The sequence below is a fragment of the Oncorhynchus keta genome, chromosome 13, assembly GCF_023373465.1.
Source record: "Oncorhynchus keta strain PuntledgeMale-10-30-2019 chromosome 13, Oket_V2, whole genome shotgun sequence".
In the NCBI taxonomy this organism is placed as follows: domain Eukaryota; kingdom Metazoa; phylum Chordata; class Actinopteri; order Salmoniformes; family Salmonidae; genus Oncorhynchus; species Oncorhynchus keta.
The window spans coordinates 43,341,442-43,359,913 of NC_068433.1; the positions used below are offsets into that span (position 1 = coordinate 43,341,442).

The following is an 18,472-nucleotide window of genomic DNA, read 5'->3' on the forward strand; positions in this document are numbered from 1 at the left end:
ATCTGGAGTTATGGTATCACCCCCTAGAGCAAAGGGGCCACTTCACCATGTATTGTTCAATGGCATTCATATTCATGCACATTTTCTCGACAGTGGTTGGTATACAAGTAAAATAGGGTGGGGTCACTTACAGGGAGTTCAGATGGAACTGGTTCACTTGTGTCAGGGGCGGAGTCATAAGTGGGGTTAACAATGTTGGGGTTGCAGATGGCAGGGTTGCAGTCTGGAGGCGTCTCGTCCTCTTCCTGCAAAAGAGGGCAAAGGTCAATTATCAAGTTCGAGGTTCCCCATGTTTTATTGTGCGTTAGCTTCTGAACAAACAGAATATCAGTAAACAGCTGATTGCCTGCAATGAGACAAAAAGTCATTGTTACACAACATTCAAGACATCATTCAACCAACACACTCACCTTAAAGTAGTGGAACTGGAACGGTTTGGTCTTGTGGGTGTAGAAGTGGTAGCCTACAAACCCAGCCCCAGCCATCAGCGTGATCAGCAGCACAACTCCAATCCCCATCCCTGCCTTGTGACCCGCGTGGAGCTGGGGGACCAGTCACAGATAGGGTCAGAAGTCAGACACAGGAGTCCACCAATACCTGACCGTACCAACTGGTTTAGGATCAGTTCTCACAATTTGAACCAGTCCTAATCTTAAACTATAAATCTGATCAAGGACCAGTAGTTTAGCAACATCTCGTCAGAGCTCAAGGAGAGAAAATAAACAGAAAATTATGTAATAATCTCACCACTATCCAAGGGGGTGGGGCTTTGAGGGGTCCCTGCAGCACATGGATGATCCCATTGGATGCCAGGATGTCGGAGTCGACTATGAAGCGGTCGTTGATATAACGGGAGGAACTCTACGGAGAGAGATCAGGATGGGACCAGTTTGAGCTCACAGACTACAATCATGAAGTCAGACTTTATTTTCAGTGGTAAACTGTTCTATAATATGTGGTCTATGAGGCTGGTTCAGTAGCTAATTTTCACATTTTCTCAAACATCTTAGTCCAATCCAGGAGACCTGGTTAACCAGGTCAACATATAATACATTCATATAACGGGGACTGAAAAACAACAGAGAACCTGAGTGTGGTACAGTGAGTGAATGAACAAAGTACACTAACTACAGGGTTGATGTGTACAAGTACTGTAGCTCCATGTCTCACCAGGGCCTTGGGGTTGAGGAAGTCAACGATACCCAGGACAGCGAGGCTTTGGCCCAGCCGGGTGCGGATATGGCTGCCGTTGGTCAGGTCTTTCAGGGCCAAGGCCCGGCCCTCTGAGAGATGGTACTCCATGTCCCTGTGGGTCAGTGTCTGGGCGATACAACACAGGAGAGTGAGTGTACACATTTATACATATGCATGTTCATATAAGTCTGAGTAAGGGCTCTATTCAATCTGGATCACTGAAGCGGTACAGATTGTGCGATAGACATTTAAAGGTAATTTCCGTTCTGGGCCGACATATGCAGCGTTTACCAATAATGCAGCTCTGTTAACGTGGGAAACCATGTGTTTGATGTATTTGACAGCATTCCACTTATTCACCTCCAGCCAATACCCTGAGCCGGTCCTCCCCAATGAAGGTGCCACCAACCTCCTGTGGTTATATTTTTAACAAAAAAATGCTTCTCTGCAAAAATCTGGGTAAAAGATTGAAAGGAATGTGAGTCTAATTCAGTGTATTTAGTAATTGCTTGCTTTTCTAAAGTCTACCAACTTAGGCATGCCAACTAAGATAATTAGTTAATTAGCCAACAAGCTAGCTACTCGGATTTGCGGGAACTGGAACACGCTGTCGTACACGTCGATCCAGAGCATCCCAAACATGCTCAATGGGTGACATGTCTGGTGAATATGCAGGCCATGGAAGAACTGGGAAATGTTCAGCTTCCAGGAATTGTGTATAGATCCTTGCAACATGGGGCCGTGCATGATCATGCTGAAACATGAGGTGATGGCGGTGGCAATGGGCCTAAGGATCTCATCACTGTATGTCTGTGCATTTACATTGCCATCGATAAAATGCAATTGTGTTCATTGTCTGTTGCTTATGCCTGCCCATACCATAACCCCACCTCCACCATGGGGCACTGTTCACAACGTTGACATCAGCAAGCCACGCGATGCCATACACGCTGTCTGCCGTCTGCCCTGTACAATCGAAACCGGGATTCATCCCTGAAGATCACACTTCTCCAGCGTGCCAGTGGCCATGGAAAGGTGAGCATTTGCCCACTGAAGTCGGTTACGACGCCGAACTGCAGTCAGGTCAAGACCCTGGTGAGGACTACGAGCACTCAGATGAGCTTCCCCAAAATCTTTCGGTTGTGCAAACCCCCAGTTTCATCAGCTGTCCAGGCGACTGGTGTCAGACGATCCCGCAGGTGAGGAAGCCGGATGTGGAGGTCCTGGGCTGGCGTGGTTACGTGTTCTGCGGTTGTAACTAACACTATTATTTCACTATTATTATTTTGGATATTTAAACAGGACAAATCTCTATGGGCATGATGCCTCTGGTGGTAATGTACAGGGCTGTGTGTGAGTAGCTGTGTGAGACAGTGCATACACATGTTCAGGTGTGCATCATAATGCATGTCAGTGTGTCCGACAGGGTGTTATTGTACCTGGTTCTGGTACAGTCCGGTATTATCAGGTACAAACAGCGTGGACTGGATGGTCAGGTTACTGAGGCGCTTCATAAACTGTTTTCCTGACACGGACATCTGGGAGTAGTTCAGGATTTGCTGCAGGTAAAAACGACACCGGATCAGTAACACACCACTGTGAGTGAACATACAGTAAATCGAAACCTGAATAGAATGATACCATTTAGATACTCACAGAGAGGAAGTTGGAGAAGGTGGGCTTCTCAGTGAGAACCTGCAGGAGGTTTCCAGTGCAGGAGTATCCATCTCCTATATAACCTGCTTTACATTCACATTTCACCTCTGGAGGGGGACACACACACCTTATGAAACACCTTAGAAAACACATTTTTTTCACACATAAAGAGGGCTGTCTCTCTCTCCCTCTTTCCCTCCCCTCTCAATTATTCCCTTCTCTCCTTTTCCCCTCTTACCCTTGACCCTGTAGCAGAAGGTGTCCCAGGTCTCACTGAGGTTGTTGCGTAAGCCGTAGTCTACGATGCCCACGTGACCAAAGCCACACTTGGGGTTGGAGTAGGTGGTGGGGTAGGCCACTCTGGCCTGGTCCAGCCAGCTAGCCGCACACAGGTTGAGCCCAGCCTGGAGACAGAGGGGTAGCATTGTGTGTGTGTGTGTGTGTGTGTGTGTGTGTGTGTGTGTGTGTGTGTGTGTGTGTGTGTGTGTGTGTGTGTGTGTGTGTGTGTGTGTGTGTGTGTGTGTGTGTGTGTGTGGGTAAATGTGTTAGTGTATCTTTTCTGGTGTGTGTTAATGTGTGTGTGCTCACCTGCTGTGCGTAGGAGAGCTGTGTGTACGTGGCGATGGTTCCCCCCTCTCCTGTGCAGGCCTCCTGGGCCGATGTATAGTTCAGCTTGTACTGTCCCTTGTTGGACCGGAAGTGGAACACACCGACTGTGCTGTCTGGTGGGAGGGGGGCACCAAAGATGTAAACATCACAGCATATCACACACCACATGTGTGCGTTTGGGTCTTGGAAAAGAGCTATACTGTATATATATCCTATGTATTCTTATGCAGACTTGAAATGAAACTCCTATAGAAGGAGTGTACAGTATGGCATACCCTCGTAGTGAAGGTCGGTACACTGGGCGTCAGAGTGGCACTGCCCGTTCTCCTGGAGACAACGGTTCACAAGAAGCTCCTTCACCTCACATGTCACACCGTCCCCGATGTAGTTATCCTTACACACACACTTCTTCTTTCCCTGTAGACACGCACACACACACACACACACACGCACGCACGCACGCACGCACGCAAAAAAATATGAATTCATATTTAAATAGCTGACATGCTAGGACTATTGACGGTACGCTAATAAGTTACCATAGCAACCCCTGTAGTACCCATGGCACCCCGTGGCTGACCCCTTACCGGCCCAGTCATGGTGCAGGTGGCGTGCTCGTGGCAACCCCCGTTGTCATCGACGGAGCAAGGGTCTATGGGCCGACAGATGAAGCCGTCTCCAGAGTGTCCCTGAGGGCAGGCACAGCTCACCTTCTCCCCCTTCTGACTGCACTTAGCTCCCTGGGCACAGCCACCGTTCCAGAACTTACACAGGTCGGCCACTAGAGTGCGATGGGGAGGAGGAAGGAGCAGCAAAAGGAGAAATTCATGACACAGAAGAGAAGCAGTGATCAACAGTGATGTACATAGTTTCATGTACTTATACACAGTATGTGTATGTGTGTGTGTTGTAGTACTCCAGTGTTGTCTCTGCAGGCCATTACCTATGCAGCTGATGCCGTCTCCCTCGTAGAAAAGTTTACATACACAGGTGTTGTTCTCTTTACATATGCCGTTCTGAGAGCAGGTTGGCGAGCAGACTGGACCCTCCGCTATAGGGAGAGGGGATGAAGGGTGACACGAACGGTTAACATCAAAGTTTAAATGATAAATATCAGTGTTTTAAATGTAGCAGAAACAGCCATTTCAAGATGATGGCTCTTGGGCTTCCTTTGTGTGGTGGACATTTTATAACTTGTGGTTCTTTACCTAGTTGTGTCTCACAGCGCTGCCCGGTCCAGCCCTGTTCACAGAAACAGGAGCCTGTCCCTTTAAGGCCTTCTTCACATGACCCATGCTCTGTGCAGTTACATGCTGAGGAAAAAATGACATCATATCACAAATTAGGTTCAAGATTCAGTATGGAGAATGATTCAAGAGGATACTAAATTAAGCCACACAAGTTCAAGATGAAATTCTTCACACAAGGTAGCACAACTAAATCTTGAGATGAAGGTATCCACACTAGAGCGCTACACACCTGTGCAGTCCGGTCCATAGTGGCCTTCTTTACACAACTCACAGGCGTCGCCATGGAAACCAGTGTCACATGTGCAGTTACCGTTGCCTAGGTGACCGTCATCACACTTTCCATGGTTCAAACAGGGAGATGAATTCCCGCCAGGACAAACTTGAGGTAAACACGAACAGGAAGTCAAAGGCATGATGGGAAACAACTCAGACCTGTGGCCTTTCACTTCGAACACCTGCTTTAACAAATGCCAATCATATTTCTGAGACTGCATGAGACTTTTGGAGCTAGTCTTTGAGAATTACATTCATTATGAGGTTTTCACCACAAACTGTCATTGTTGTCCTATTTATTAGGCTGCATTCCAAGTAGTACCCTGTTCCCTGTTCCGTCTGACAAGTAGTGCACTATAAAGGGAATAAGATGCCATTTGTGATGCAGTCTTGGTATGATCAGGGAGATCTAAGTCAAATTTTGAGAGTGCTTACCCAGACAGTCACGTCCGTAGAAGCCAGCACAGCACTTGGGTTGCCAGAGAACAAAAGTACATATGGCCTGGCAGCCTTTATTCACATTCACTATCATGTGCAGGTCACATTTCTTCACCTCCTGCAGAATACATATACAGGGGCAGTTTTTAGTAGGGGAGAGATGCAAGTGTTGTATTCACATAACGGTTACGACGGGTGGATGGATGAACAGATACCTTGAGTTTGGACCCAGGGGGGCAGCGTGTTGATGATGTGCAGAATGCACAGGGCAGCTACCACACAGGAGAAACACAGACAAAACATTCCAAGACAATAACAATTCTAATCACCTTATTCCACAGTAGCAATAAAAAAAATCTACTGCATGATATGGTCACACTCACCGGGAAATCTACAGTTTCCTTTTTGTCACAGCGACCCCCGAGGCTCGGCGGGTTCAGCAGACAGTCGATCCCATAGGCTATCCCACCGTTGAAGAGGAGGTGCCTCTGGATGATTCGGCAGTTCCCGTCGTTGAGGAAGATTTCACCCTGTGCAGAAAAGTACATCTCTCAGAAAATCTCTCAATCTTTCAATCCCATACATCTCTCAATCCAAATACCACAAGATGGCCTTACTTTTTTTTGGCCTCGAAATTGATTTGATTCCGCATGTTAGTGTTGTACAAACACAACTCTACTTTGTTTTACTCACTATGTTGTCCAGCCCTCCGCAGTTGGCTTTGAGTTCGGATCCCTGGAGCGTCCGTATAGGATCGATGTGGACCAGCTCTGCTGCATACACCTTGGTGTCTCGGAGGATGTGGTATTTGAGGTACTCCAGCAGGTGTCCTCTGTTCTGTGTGTTGTAAAGGAAGTCTTTCTGCTCCTGGGGCAGTGCGGCCATGGCGCGGTCCGACGGCAGGAACAATGTCACGGGCTGGTGGAGGGGGTCGTTCACCATTGCCATCACATCTGTGTCCTGCAGGGAGAAACAGAGAAGAACACCTTCTTTAACACTTTTCAGGGGAGAAGTTTAAGATTGTTATTCTCAGAATCCATTAAGGAAATAGGAACTTCACTGGGACAAATACTAACCAACAGCAGTTTGTAGAAGGTCTTGTAACCATTACCATCAGCCACATCAGTGAGGTTCAACTGTGAAGGGAGAGATGGAGAGGGAAAGAGACAGGGGATGGTGTTGAGTTATCCAATGATGGAGTGTTTGACAGATTTCAACAGGTATATTGATTACAAATAGTCTTTATCTTTGTACATACTGGCCCCTCTATCACATCAGCATTCTTCAGGCTCTCTGGTATCATGAAGGTGTCAATCTCATGGATGATCCCATTGATGCTCGGGTCATCACTGTGCACCACTTTCACCAGGTTGTTGATGAGGATGGTACCCTGGAAACAAGGACAGGAGACCTCAGCTCTCTCACCACAACCATGGAATCTCTTCCTCAAATGTAGCAGAGGAATCAGATGCAACATCTGTGCATACTATACTTCTACACTTCTCAGTGCATTCAGAAAGTAATCAGACCCCTTGACTTTTCCATATTTTGTTACGTTACAGGCTTATTTAAAAAAAAATAATAATAATCTTCATCAATCTACACACAATACCCCATAATGTCAAAGTGAAAACAAGTTTTTATTCATTTTTACAAATGTATAAAAAAAAAAAAACTGTTGTTTGATCCTTTGCTATGAGAGTAGAAATTGAACTCAGGCGCACCCTGTTTCCATTGATCATCCTTGAGTTGTTCCTACAACTTGATTGGAGTCCACCTGTGGTAAATTATATTGATTGGACATGATTTGGAAAGGCACACACCTGTCTATGTAAGGTCACACAGTTGACAGTGCATATCAGAGCAAATACCATGCCATGAGGTCGAAGGAATTGTCTATAGAGCTCCGAGACAGGATTGTGTCGAGGCACAGATCTGGGGAAAGGTACCAAAAAAATGTCTGCAGCATTAAAGGTCCCCAAGAACACTGTGGCCTCCATCATTCTTAAATGGAAGAGGTTTGGAACCACTAAGACTCATCCTAGAGCTGGCTGCCCGACCAAACTGAGCAATCGGGGGAGAAGGGCCTTGGTCAGGGAGGTGACCAAGAAGTAGATGGTCACTCTGACAGAGCTCCAGAGTTCCTATGTGGAGATGGGAGAAGCTTCCAGAAGGACAACCATCTCTGCAGCACTCCACCAGTCAGGCCTTCATGGTAGAGTGGCCAGACGGAAGCCACGCATCAGTAAAAGGCCCATAACAGCCCGCTTGGAGCTTGCAAAAAGGCACCTACAGAGTCTCAGACCATGAGAAACAAGATTCTCTGGTCCAATGGAGCCAAGATTGAACTCTTTGGCCTGAATGCCAAGCGTCACGCCTGGAGGAAACCTAGCACCATCCCTACGGTGATGCATGGTGGTGGCAGCATCATGTTGTGGGGATGTTTTTCAGCGTCAGGGACTGGGAGACTAGTCAGGATCGAGGGAAAGATGTACTGAGCAAAGTACAGAGAGATCTTTGATAAAAATCTGCTCCAGAGCGCTCAGGACCTCAGACACGGGCGAAAGTTCACCTTCCAACAGGACAACGACCCTAAGCACACAGCCAAGACGACGCAGGAGTTGCTTTGGGACAAGTCTCTGAATGTCATTGAGTGGCCTAGCCAGAACCCGGACTGGAACCCGGTCGAACATCTCTGGAGAGACCTGAACATAGCTGTGTAGCGACACTCCCCATTCAACCTGACAGAGCTTGACGGGATCTGCAGAGAGGAAAGGGAGAAACTCCCCAAATACAGGTGTGCCAAGCTTGTAACATCATAACCAAGAAGCCTCGAGACTGTAATCGCCGCCAAATGTGCTTCAACACAGTATTGAGAAAAGGGTCTGAATACTTATGTAAATGTATTATATATGTTCATTTGTTTGAAAACATTTAGAAAAGCCTGTATTTGCTTTGCCATTATGAGGTATTGTGTGTAGATCGATGGAGTCTGAATACTTTCCGAATGCACTTTATAAATAATGTCCAATTCATCATGATAATAAATTGAATCTAGGATAATAATCCAGACATTGAAGCAACCAATAGAATCCACTGGGAGTGTTGTAATCTCATTGGTTACCTCAGAGTAGGTGATGGTCAAGACGTCTCCCATGAGAGTGGTCAGGTTTCTGGGCGTGGTCAGGTCGCTGGCCAATAGGGTATGACATGACACGATGTGGTAGCGAAGAATCTTGGCCCTCTTCTCTCTCTTTGAGGGATGCCTCAACTCTTTTGCCTAAGAGCAAGTCATGAGACAAGATAAGATCAGTACACACACAGGTACATAAACACACACACACACACACACACACACACACACACACACACACACACACACACACACACACACACACACACACACACACACACACACACACACACACACACACACACACACACACACACACACACACACACACACACACACACACACACACACACACACACTTTCCTACCGTCTCCCCCTGGCCGAAGGCCTCAGCTGTTGGAGCAAAGACTGTGAATGGACCCCGGCCCTTCAGAGAGATATCTGCCATCTGAAAACAAACAGCGTTCAACCAACAACATCTTTAGTTTCATTTGCTGTTATTTATATCAACAGTGATTGTGTTGTGCCTTTCTTATTAGGATGTGTAACTTAATACCGAACATAAATAAAAGTGTGCTACTGTCAGTGAGAGACTCACCATCAACCCAAGATAGAAATCCCTCAGTTTCCTGGTGAGAAGCTCCTGTAGATGAAAAAGACAAAACACTGATCAATGGTCAAATGAAGAGTGTGAGTGAGTGAGTGAGTGAGTGAGTGAGTGAGTGAGTGAGTGAGTGTGTGTGTGTGAGTGAGAGAGAGAGATAAATAAATAAATAAAGTGAGAAAAGAGGTGTGAGCTTACATGGGGTATGTACGTGGACTAACAAATGGCAGTCAAATTTTTTACTTGATCATGCTATGTGTAGTCTCCTCTCCTGCTCACCTTGCCCACAGTGCCTTTACAGCTAATGCCATCGCCCATGTATCCATCCATACAGGTGCAGCTGCGTTCCCCTGGACCAGTCATATTACACCTGGCGTACCTGTGGCAGTCCCTTTGTTTCTGCCAAGAGGACAACCACACTGTTACACTGTTCACCACACTGTTACACTGTTCACCACACTGTTACACTGTTCACCACTCTGTTACACTGTTCACCACTCTGTTACACTGTTCACCACACTGTTACACTGTTCACCACACTGTTACACTGTTCACCACACTGTTACACTGTTCACCACACTGTTACAATGTTCACCACACTGTTACACTGTTCACCACACTGTTACACTGTTCACCACACTGTTACACTGTTCACCACACTGTTACACTGTTCACCACTCTGTTACACTGTTCACCACACTGTTACACTGTTCACCACACTGTTACACTGTTCACCACACTGTTACACTGTTCCCCACACTGTTACACTGTTCACCACACTGTTACAATGTTCACCACACTGTTACACTGTTCACCACACTGTTACACTGTTCACCACACTGTTACACTGTTCACCACACTGTTACACTGTTCACCACTCTGTTACAATGTTCACCACACTGTTACACTGTTCACCACACTGTTACACTGTTCACCACAATGTTACACTGTTCACCACACTGTTACACTGTTCACCACTCTGTGACACTGTTCACCACAATGTTACACTGTTCACCACAATGTTACACTGTTCACCACAATGTTACACTGTTCACCACTCTGTGACACTCTTCACCACACTGTTACACTGTTCACCACTCTGTGACACTGTTCACCACACTGTTACACTGTTCACCACACTGTTATACTGTTCACCACACTGTTACACTGTTCACCACACTGTTACACTGTTCACCACACTGGTACACTGTTCACCACACTGTGACACTGTTCACCACTCTGTGACACTGTTCACCACACTGTTACACTGTTCACCACACTGTTACACTGTTCACCACACTGTTACACTGTTCACCACACTGTTACACTGTTCACCACACTGTGACACTGTTCGCCACACTGTTACACTGTTCGCCACACTGTTACACTGTTCGCCACACTGTTACACTGTTCACCACTCTGTGACACTGTTCACCAGACTGTTACACTGTTCACCAGACTGTTACACTGTTCACGACACTGTTACACTGTTCACCACTCTGTGACACTGTTCACCACACTGTTACACTGTTCACCACACTGTTACACTGTTCACCACACTGTTACACTGTTCACCACTCTGTGACACTGTTCACCACTCTGTGACACTGTTCACCAGACTGTTACACTGTTCACCACACTGTTACACTGTTCACCACTCTGTGACACTGTTCACCACACTGTTACACTGTTCACCACAATGTTACACTGTTCACCACAATATTACACTGTTCACCACACTGTTACACTGTTCACCACTCTGTGACACTGTTCACCACACTGTGACACTGTTCACCACACTGTTACTGTTCACCACACTGTGACACTGTTCACCACACTATTACACTGTTCACCACACTGTGACACTGTTCACCACACTGTTATACTGTTCACCACACTGTTACAATGTTCACCACACTGTTACACTGTTTACTACACTGTTACACTGTTCACCACACTGTTACACTGTTCACCACACTGTTACACTGTTCACTACTCTTGTACACTGTTCACCACACTGTTACACTGTTCACCACAGTGTTGCACTGTTCACCACACTGTTACACTGTTCACCACATTGTTACACTGTTCACCACACTGTTACACAGTTCACCACATTGTTACACTGTTCACCACACTGTTACACTGTTCACCACACTGTTACACTGTTCACCACACTGTTATACTGTTCACCACACTGTTACAATGTTCACCACACTGTTACACTGTTTACTACACTGTTACACTGTTCACCACACTGTTACACTGTTCACCACACTGTTACACTGTTCACTACTCTTGTACACTGTTCACCACACTGTTACACTGTTCACCACAGTGTTGCACTGTTCACCACACTGTTACACTGTTCACCACATTGTTACACTGTTCACCACACTGTTACACAGTTCACCACATTGTTACACTGTTCACCACACTGTTACACTGTTCACCACACTGTTACACTGTTCACCACACTGTTACACTGTTCACCACACTGTTACACTGTTCACCACACTGTTTCACTGTTCACCACACTGTTACACTGTTCACCACACTGTTACACTGTTCACCACACTGTTACACTGTTCACCACACTGTTACACTGTTCACCACACTGTTACACTGTTCCCCACACTGTTACACTGTTCACCACACTGTTACACTGTTCACCACACTGTTACACTGTTCACCACACTGTTACACTGTTCACCACACTGTTACACTGTTCACCACACTGTTTCACTGTTCACCACACTGTTACACTGTTCACCACACTGTTACACTGTTCACCACACTGTTACACTGTTCACCACACTGTTACACTGTTCACCACACTGTTACACTGTTCACCACACTGTTACACTGTTCCCCACACTGTTACACTGTTCACCACACTGTTACACTGTTCACCACACTGTTACACTGTTCACTACTATTGTACACTGTTCACCACACTGTTACACTGTTCACCACACTGTTACACTGTTCACCACACTGTTACACTGTTCACCACACTGTTACACTGTTCACCACACTGTTACACTGTTCACCACATTGTTACACTGTTCACCACACTGTTACACTGTTCACCACACTGTTACACTGTTCACCACACTGTTACACTGTTCACCACACTGTTACACTGTTCACCACACTGTTACACTGTTCACCACACTGTTACACTGTTCACCACACTGTTACACTGTTCACCACACTGTTACACTGTTCACCACACTGTTACACTGTTCACCACACTGTTACACTGTTCACCACACTGTTACACTGTTCACCACACTGTTACACTGTTCACCACATTGTTACACTGTTCACCACACTGTTAAACTGTTCACCACACTGTTACACTGTTTACTACACTGTTACACTGTTCACTACTATTGTACACTGTTTACTACACTGTTACACTGTTCCCCACACTGTTACACTGTTCACCACACTGTTACACTGTTCACCACATTGTTACACTGTTCACCACACTGTTACACTGTTCACCACACTGTTACACTGTTCACCACACTGTTACACTGTTCACCACACTGTTACACTGTTCACCACACTGTTACACTGTTCACCACACTGTTACACTGTTCACCACACTGTTACACTGTTCACCACACTGTTACACTGTTCACCACACTGTTACACTGTTCACCACACTGTTACACTGTTCACCACTCTGTTACACTGTTCACCACACTGTTACACTGTTCACCACACTGTTACACTGTTCACCACACTGTTACACTGTTCACCACACTGTTACACTGTTCACCACACTGTTACACTGTTCACCACACTGTTACACTGTTCACCACACTGTTACACTGTTCCCCACACTGTTACACTGTTCACCACACTGTTACATGGTTCACTACATTAACACTGTATTGAGGGAGAGATTAGAGAGGTACCGTTCGACAGAGGTTGATAACCGTACAAGACTCCTTCCCATCTCCTGTGTAGCCTTGGCTGCACACACACGACGTCTGGATAGAAAACATGAAATAAGTCAGTTCACGGTTTTACAACAGATTGATGGACACCGAACACACCCGACGGACCGACCAACCCACCAACTTACTTTGTTAGGTCCGGTGTGAATACAGTCTGCATTCACATGGCAGCCTCCTTTACCGTCCAGGCAGGGGTTAATCTCTGAGGGAAAATAAAACAATGTTTAACATTGTTTGGGTCTAAATGGGCTCAAATCATTTCTTACCGTTACTTTCAGCGGTAGCCCAGCCCGAGATAACAAAGCGAACAAACACAACTGAAACTCAACATTATTTCAGAACCTGACCTGTCAAAGTGTGCAGATTAAAGATGCACACTTACGTACACACACCATCCCATCGCCGTGATATCCCGTGTTGCACACGCACTGCCTGCGTCCAGGGAGAGTCCTCTTACACACAGCGTGAGGACTGCATCCTCCGTTATTGTCTTTGCAGGCATCTTTCGCTACACACACACACACACACACACACACACACACACACACACACACACACACACACACACACACACACACACACACACACACACACACACACACACACACACACACACACACACACACACACACACACACACACACACACACACACACACACACACACACACACACACACACACACACACACTTGTTACACCTAGTTTCCTGTGTGGTAGTCATGTATAGTGTAATAGCAGTTCAGGTACCAGTATAATAGTGCATGCTGGAAAGTGACAGGAAGGATACCTTTGCAGTCAGTGCCGTTACCCTGAAACCCGGCCAAACATTCACAGCGACCTACTACACATCTGTGGGAGAGATGCAAAAGAGGAGAAGAGATGGAACCACAGTTTGCAGCTAAGAGATGTAAGAACCGTTTCTCGGGCTTGATGTGCTGAGAGGGTTTGATTTCAACATAAGTCACATCATAGAGCGATGGGAAGCTGAAGTCATAGTGAGTTCACTCACATTGCACTGGTGTGGCACTTCCTGTCCCCACAGTTCTCTTCTCTGGTGAACTCTGAAACACAGCATACAGGAATGATGTGTTACAGTGTTATGAGATGATCCTATAACATTGTTGAAATGCCCATGTGACTTCTACTTGTAGTACGTGTGTTGTTTTTTTGGCATGTCTTTCTGTCAGTTAGGGGTGGGACTCTAGTCCCTTGGTAGGACATGTCCTGGGCGGTGGCATTTGCATCCCTTGCCTTTGCAAACGCATGTCGAACTGTTTGTCAATGATAAAACAAAATGCAAGTCCTCTGTACTGCAAAACGGTATTTGTATGTATTCTTTAAAGTACCTTGGGTATGAAAATGGTCTTGTCCCAGTAGTGATGAGTAAAATCGCAGTGACATGTTTTGGGGATTTAGAGATATCTATTATTTGAATTCTAGAAAGTAAGTAAAAGTATTTCATATTTGTATGGATTAATAAAAACAAAGAAGGCTATTAAAATGCTTTTCATTTTATATATATATATATATATATATATATATATATATATATATATATATATATATATATATATATATATATAAAATACAGTGGGGTCAGAAGGTGTTAACACTCGTACCAGGACATTTTAGCCAACAACCTGGTTGCCTCTGCCAGGAGGCTGAAACTTGGCCACAAGTGGATCTTCCAGGAACACAATGACCCCAAGCTCACATCAAAATCAACAAAGAAATGGTTAGTTGGCCACAAAATCAGCATTTTGCAATGTCCGTCTCAGTCTCTGGACTTGAAAACCTGTGGTTTGAATTGAAGAGGGCCGTCCATAAACACAGATGAAGGATATCAAGGATCTGGAAAGATTCTGTATGGAGGAATGGTCCAAGATCACTCCAAATGTGTCCTCCAATCTCATAAAACATTTTACAAAAAGGCTCAGTGCCGTTATCCTCGCAAGGTGAGGTATTTAAAGTTATTGAAAACAGGAGTGTCATGTCATTCATTTTTACCCCTACATTTTTGAGAAACAATTACCATTACTTGTTAAACATAATCGCACACCAGCATGGCTACCACAGCATTCGGCAGCGATACGCCATCCAATCTGGTTTGAGCTTACTGGGACTATCATTTGTTTTTCAACAAGACAATGACCCAAAACCTCCAGGCTGTGTAAGGGCTATTTGACCAAGAAGGAGTGATGGAGTGCTGCATCAGATGACCTGGGCACCACAATCACCTGACCTCAACCCAATTGAGATGGTTTGGGATGAGTTGGACCGCAGCATGAAGGAAAAGCAGCCAACATGTGCTCAGCATATTTTTTTATTTAGCATTTTTTAAATTGAACCTTTATTTAACTAGTCATAAGAACAAATTCGTATTTATATGTGGGAACTCCAAGCATTACGGGTGACTACCTCATGAAGCTGGTTGAGAGAATGTCAAGAGTGTGCCAAGCTGTCATCAAGGCAAAGGATGGCTACTTTGAAGAATCTCAAATAAATATATTTTGTGTGCTTATTTCATAGTTTTGACGTCTTCACTATACAAAGTAGAACAAGTAAAAATAAAGAAAAACCCTTGAATGAGGAGGTGTGTCCAAACGATTGACTGGTATTGTGTAAATACATAACATTCTATTTTAATTCTCATGAAATGCCACCGCAACTCAAGAATGACCCTCCTGCGCTGTGGCCCACTTATCAGTCAATGACCCTGTCATACATACTGGAAAGATTGAACGCGCACAACTTAAAGTGCTACCAGATGCAAGGAGCTAAAATTATACTCATTAAAAATAAGAACAACGCCAGTACATATACATTCATACAGTACATACTGTCATCACAGGCGACCCCTCTCCAATACGCATCACACTCGCATGTCCCATCTCCATGGATACCGTCGTTGCACCGGCCGTTCTTACACCTACAGTCTGCAGAGAGAGGGGGGGGGGGGGTGAGAGCGAGAGAGAGAAATTATGCTGATGATAGTAGCATATATAGTGATTGTGTTTCTGTATTGAAAAAGCTTCCCGATGTTGAATTGCTGGATTCTATATTGTAGTGGTAAGTTGATAGTGGATATATCTTGCGACAGTACCTTGGTCTCAGTGGACGATATTTGACTACATTCTTAGAAAAAAGGGTTCCAAAAGGGTTATTTGGCTGTCCCCATAGGAGAACCCCCGAATAACCCTTTTGGGTTCCATGTGGAACCCTCTGTGGAAAGGGTTTTACTTGAAACCCAAAAGGTTTCCACCCAACAGATTTCCAACCAAAAAGGGTTCTTCAAAGGGTTCTTTTATGGGGACAGCCGAATAACCCTTTTTAGGTTCTAGATAGCATCTTTTTTTCTAAGGGCTTACAATACATTACTACAGTACCTTGGTCACAGTGGATGCCGTATTTGCCCTCCTGGCACGTTTCACAAGCAGTCCCGTTGAAGCTCTTGTTACACTGGCAAACCCCTGTACCGTTGGTCCTGTCCTGGCACATCCCGTTCCCATAGCAAGGCTGGCCTTTGGGCCCTGGACACGGCTCACAGTGCTCCCCGTAAAACCCGCCACAGCACCTCCGCACCTACAGGGGGAGCTAGAGTCAATCACCGGGACATGCACTTCTACTCTCACTTCCAATTGGCGTAAAGGTAGAGTATGAATGCCTGTCAATTCCCTCACTCAGGTAGAGCTTCTCTGGACCCTTGTTGATTCCTCTTCTTGGATTTAAAGCATTGAATATGTGTCAGAAATATGCAAACACAAAACAAATGATTTTAACAGTGCTTTTGTTTCTACACCAGTGACCCATTCTAGGGACCAGGCATGCATGCCAAATTCCACCCTATTCCCTATGGGCCCTGGTCAAAAATAGTGCACTATATAGGGAATAGGGTGGGACACAGTCCGAAGTGTGGTCGTATTCCAGTGATTCCAACGCAGTGCTAGTGGTGCTGCTGGTGTCTCACGTACAATGGTAGTGTTCTTGCAGATGGTCCTGCAGCCGATGCTGAGCAGCCGTTCCCCCTGGTAGACCCGACTGAACATACACTTTTTCCTGACCAATGCCTGTAGGGAAAACAGCCATAACACAGAGAGCAATTCATGAAACATGACAGCCATTTTGGATCCACTATAAGGTAGCTGGATATACTTGAAAGGTATCATACTATTGTGGTAGCGCCAGCTGGACAGGAGTTGAGTTGTGGGTAGAAGCAATCTTGACACAATCCCTTCAGACAAAATATAAATCAATTATTATCTGAGAAAATGAATGTCAAATGTTTAGAAAAAGGAAGAAAAGGGCTTTACCGGAAATGTATTGAATTGCTGGATGTCGCAGCGATTTTTGGTGATATCTAGTACTGCAGATAGGCCGTGGATCACCCCTTTACCTCCCAGGATGTCTGACACATTTACCTGGGCTTCATTCACAAACAACTACAGAGGAGAGAGAAGAGAAAAAAAAGGAGCACCACATTTTGAGAGGACTCAAAGAGTAGCAGACTATAGCCAATATGGCTGATATAACATTAGTAGAACACCAACAGAATTCCCAGAGCATCCCATAATAATAATACCTTGTCATCCCTGGGTAAGATGCCTAGCTGGTAGGAGAACCCCAGCATGGTCTCCTTGTAGGCTCCACCCAGCAGGTCTACCTTCATTAACCTATCAGACAGCACTATGTGGTACCGCGTCGTATTCAGGTCCTGACAACAACCAAAACACACAGAGTACTACAGTTCATACATTATATAAGCACGCACATAATGTGTACCAACATTAAAAAATCGTTTGAGGTACCATGGTGTCTGAAGCGGTATTCTTGAGGTACTCGAGGACAGCGCCGTCTGTTGGAGCGAACACTGTGTAGGCCGAGGCCTGCTCTATCTCTGCTGTCAGGTTGTGATGCTGAGAGGGAGCCGACAGAGACAGACATTTTCCTCAGATATGGCTGCATACGGAATCACACAGATTTGTATGGAGAACCTTATTAAGACATAGATAAAGCTGGGGTTGTTCATCAGAGTGCTCTGTTCAGAAATAAAGTTTGGGTGCTGTACGAGAGTGTGGATGAATAGAATGGCAGCCTTATAATGTACATACGACAAGGTAACTCCTGAACAGGGAGAACTCTGGCCTCCGTGCAAGCAGCTCCAGCAGCCCCTCACTGAGACTCCTCTCTGGAACCAACACCGTGTCAATAATGTGGATCAGTCCATTGGTTGAAGCCACATTCGCGGTTGTTATGGTGGCTCCTCCAATCACTGTGGACTGACAGACAATACAGGGTTAACTTCAGGTCATGTGTTACAGTATCACAGTTCCTGTTCACTTC

General features: G+C 45.5%; 1 protein-coding gene across 2 annotated transcripts in view; it reads right to left on the reverse strand.

The window, feature by feature from the left end:
- Positions 1–18,472, reverse strand: part of stab2 (stabilin 2) — a 37,053-nt gene that overhangs the window by 1,247 nt on the left and 17,334 nt on the right. For both annotated transcript variants that reach the window (XM_052460224.1, XM_052460223.1), the window contains exons 31-66: positions 18,241–18,408; positions 17,938–18,045; positions 17,712–17,843; positions 17,443–17,571; positions 17,301–17,363; positions 17,104–17,199; positions 16,519–16,714; positions 15,973–16,068; positions 14,142–14,193; positions 13,920–13,981; positions 13,514–13,639; positions 13,260–13,333; positions 13,090–13,164; positions 9,437–9,556; positions 9,152–9,196; positions 8,921–9,001; positions 8,545–8,700; positions 6,679–6,810; positions 6,497–6,556; positions 6,114–6,380; positions 5,804–5,950; positions 5,636–5,692; positions 5,418–5,538; positions 4,939–5,088; positions 4,668–4,772; positions 4,403–4,510; positions 4,047–4,240; positions 3,735–3,876; positions 3,439–3,572; positions 3,089–3,254; positions 2,851–2,957; positions 2,634–2,753; positions 1,171–1,320; positions 748–861; positions 411–542; positions 132–245 (exon numbers count right to left, since the gene is read on the reverse strand). In XM_052460224.1, coding sequence (XP_052316184.1) covers positions 132–245; positions 411–542; positions 748–861; positions 1,171–1,320; positions 2,634–2,753; positions 2,851–2,957; positions 3,089–3,254; positions 3,439–3,572; positions 3,735–3,876; positions 4,047–4,240; positions 4,403–4,510; positions 4,668–4,772; positions 4,939–5,088; positions 5,418–5,538; positions 5,636–5,692; positions 5,804–5,950; positions 6,114–6,380; positions 6,497–6,556; positions 6,679–6,810; positions 8,545–8,700; positions 8,921–9,001; positions 9,152–9,196; positions 9,437–9,556; positions 13,090–13,164; positions 13,260–13,333; positions 13,514–13,639; positions 13,920–13,981; positions 14,142–14,193; positions 15,973–16,068; positions 16,519–16,714; positions 17,104–17,199; positions 17,301–17,363; positions 17,443–17,571; positions 17,712–17,843; positions 17,938–18,045; positions 18,241–18,408 — 4,299 coding nt within the window. The remainder of the gene's footprint in view (positions 1–131; positions 246–410; positions 543–747; positions 862–1,170; positions 1,321–2,633; positions 2,754–2,850; positions 2,958–3,088; positions 3,255–3,438; positions 3,573–3,734; positions 3,877–4,046; positions 4,241–4,402; positions 4,511–4,667; positions 4,773–4,938; positions 5,089–5,417; positions 5,539–5,635; positions 5,693–5,803; positions 5,951–6,113; positions 6,381–6,496; positions 6,557–6,678; positions 6,811–8,544; positions 8,701–8,920; positions 9,002–9,151; positions 9,197–9,436; positions 9,557–13,089; positions 13,165–13,259; positions 13,334–13,513; positions 13,640–13,919; positions 13,982–14,141; positions 14,194–15,972; positions 16,069–16,518; positions 16,715–17,103; positions 17,200–17,300; positions 17,364–17,442; positions 17,572–17,711; positions 17,844–17,937; positions 18,046–18,240; positions 18,409–18,472) is intronic.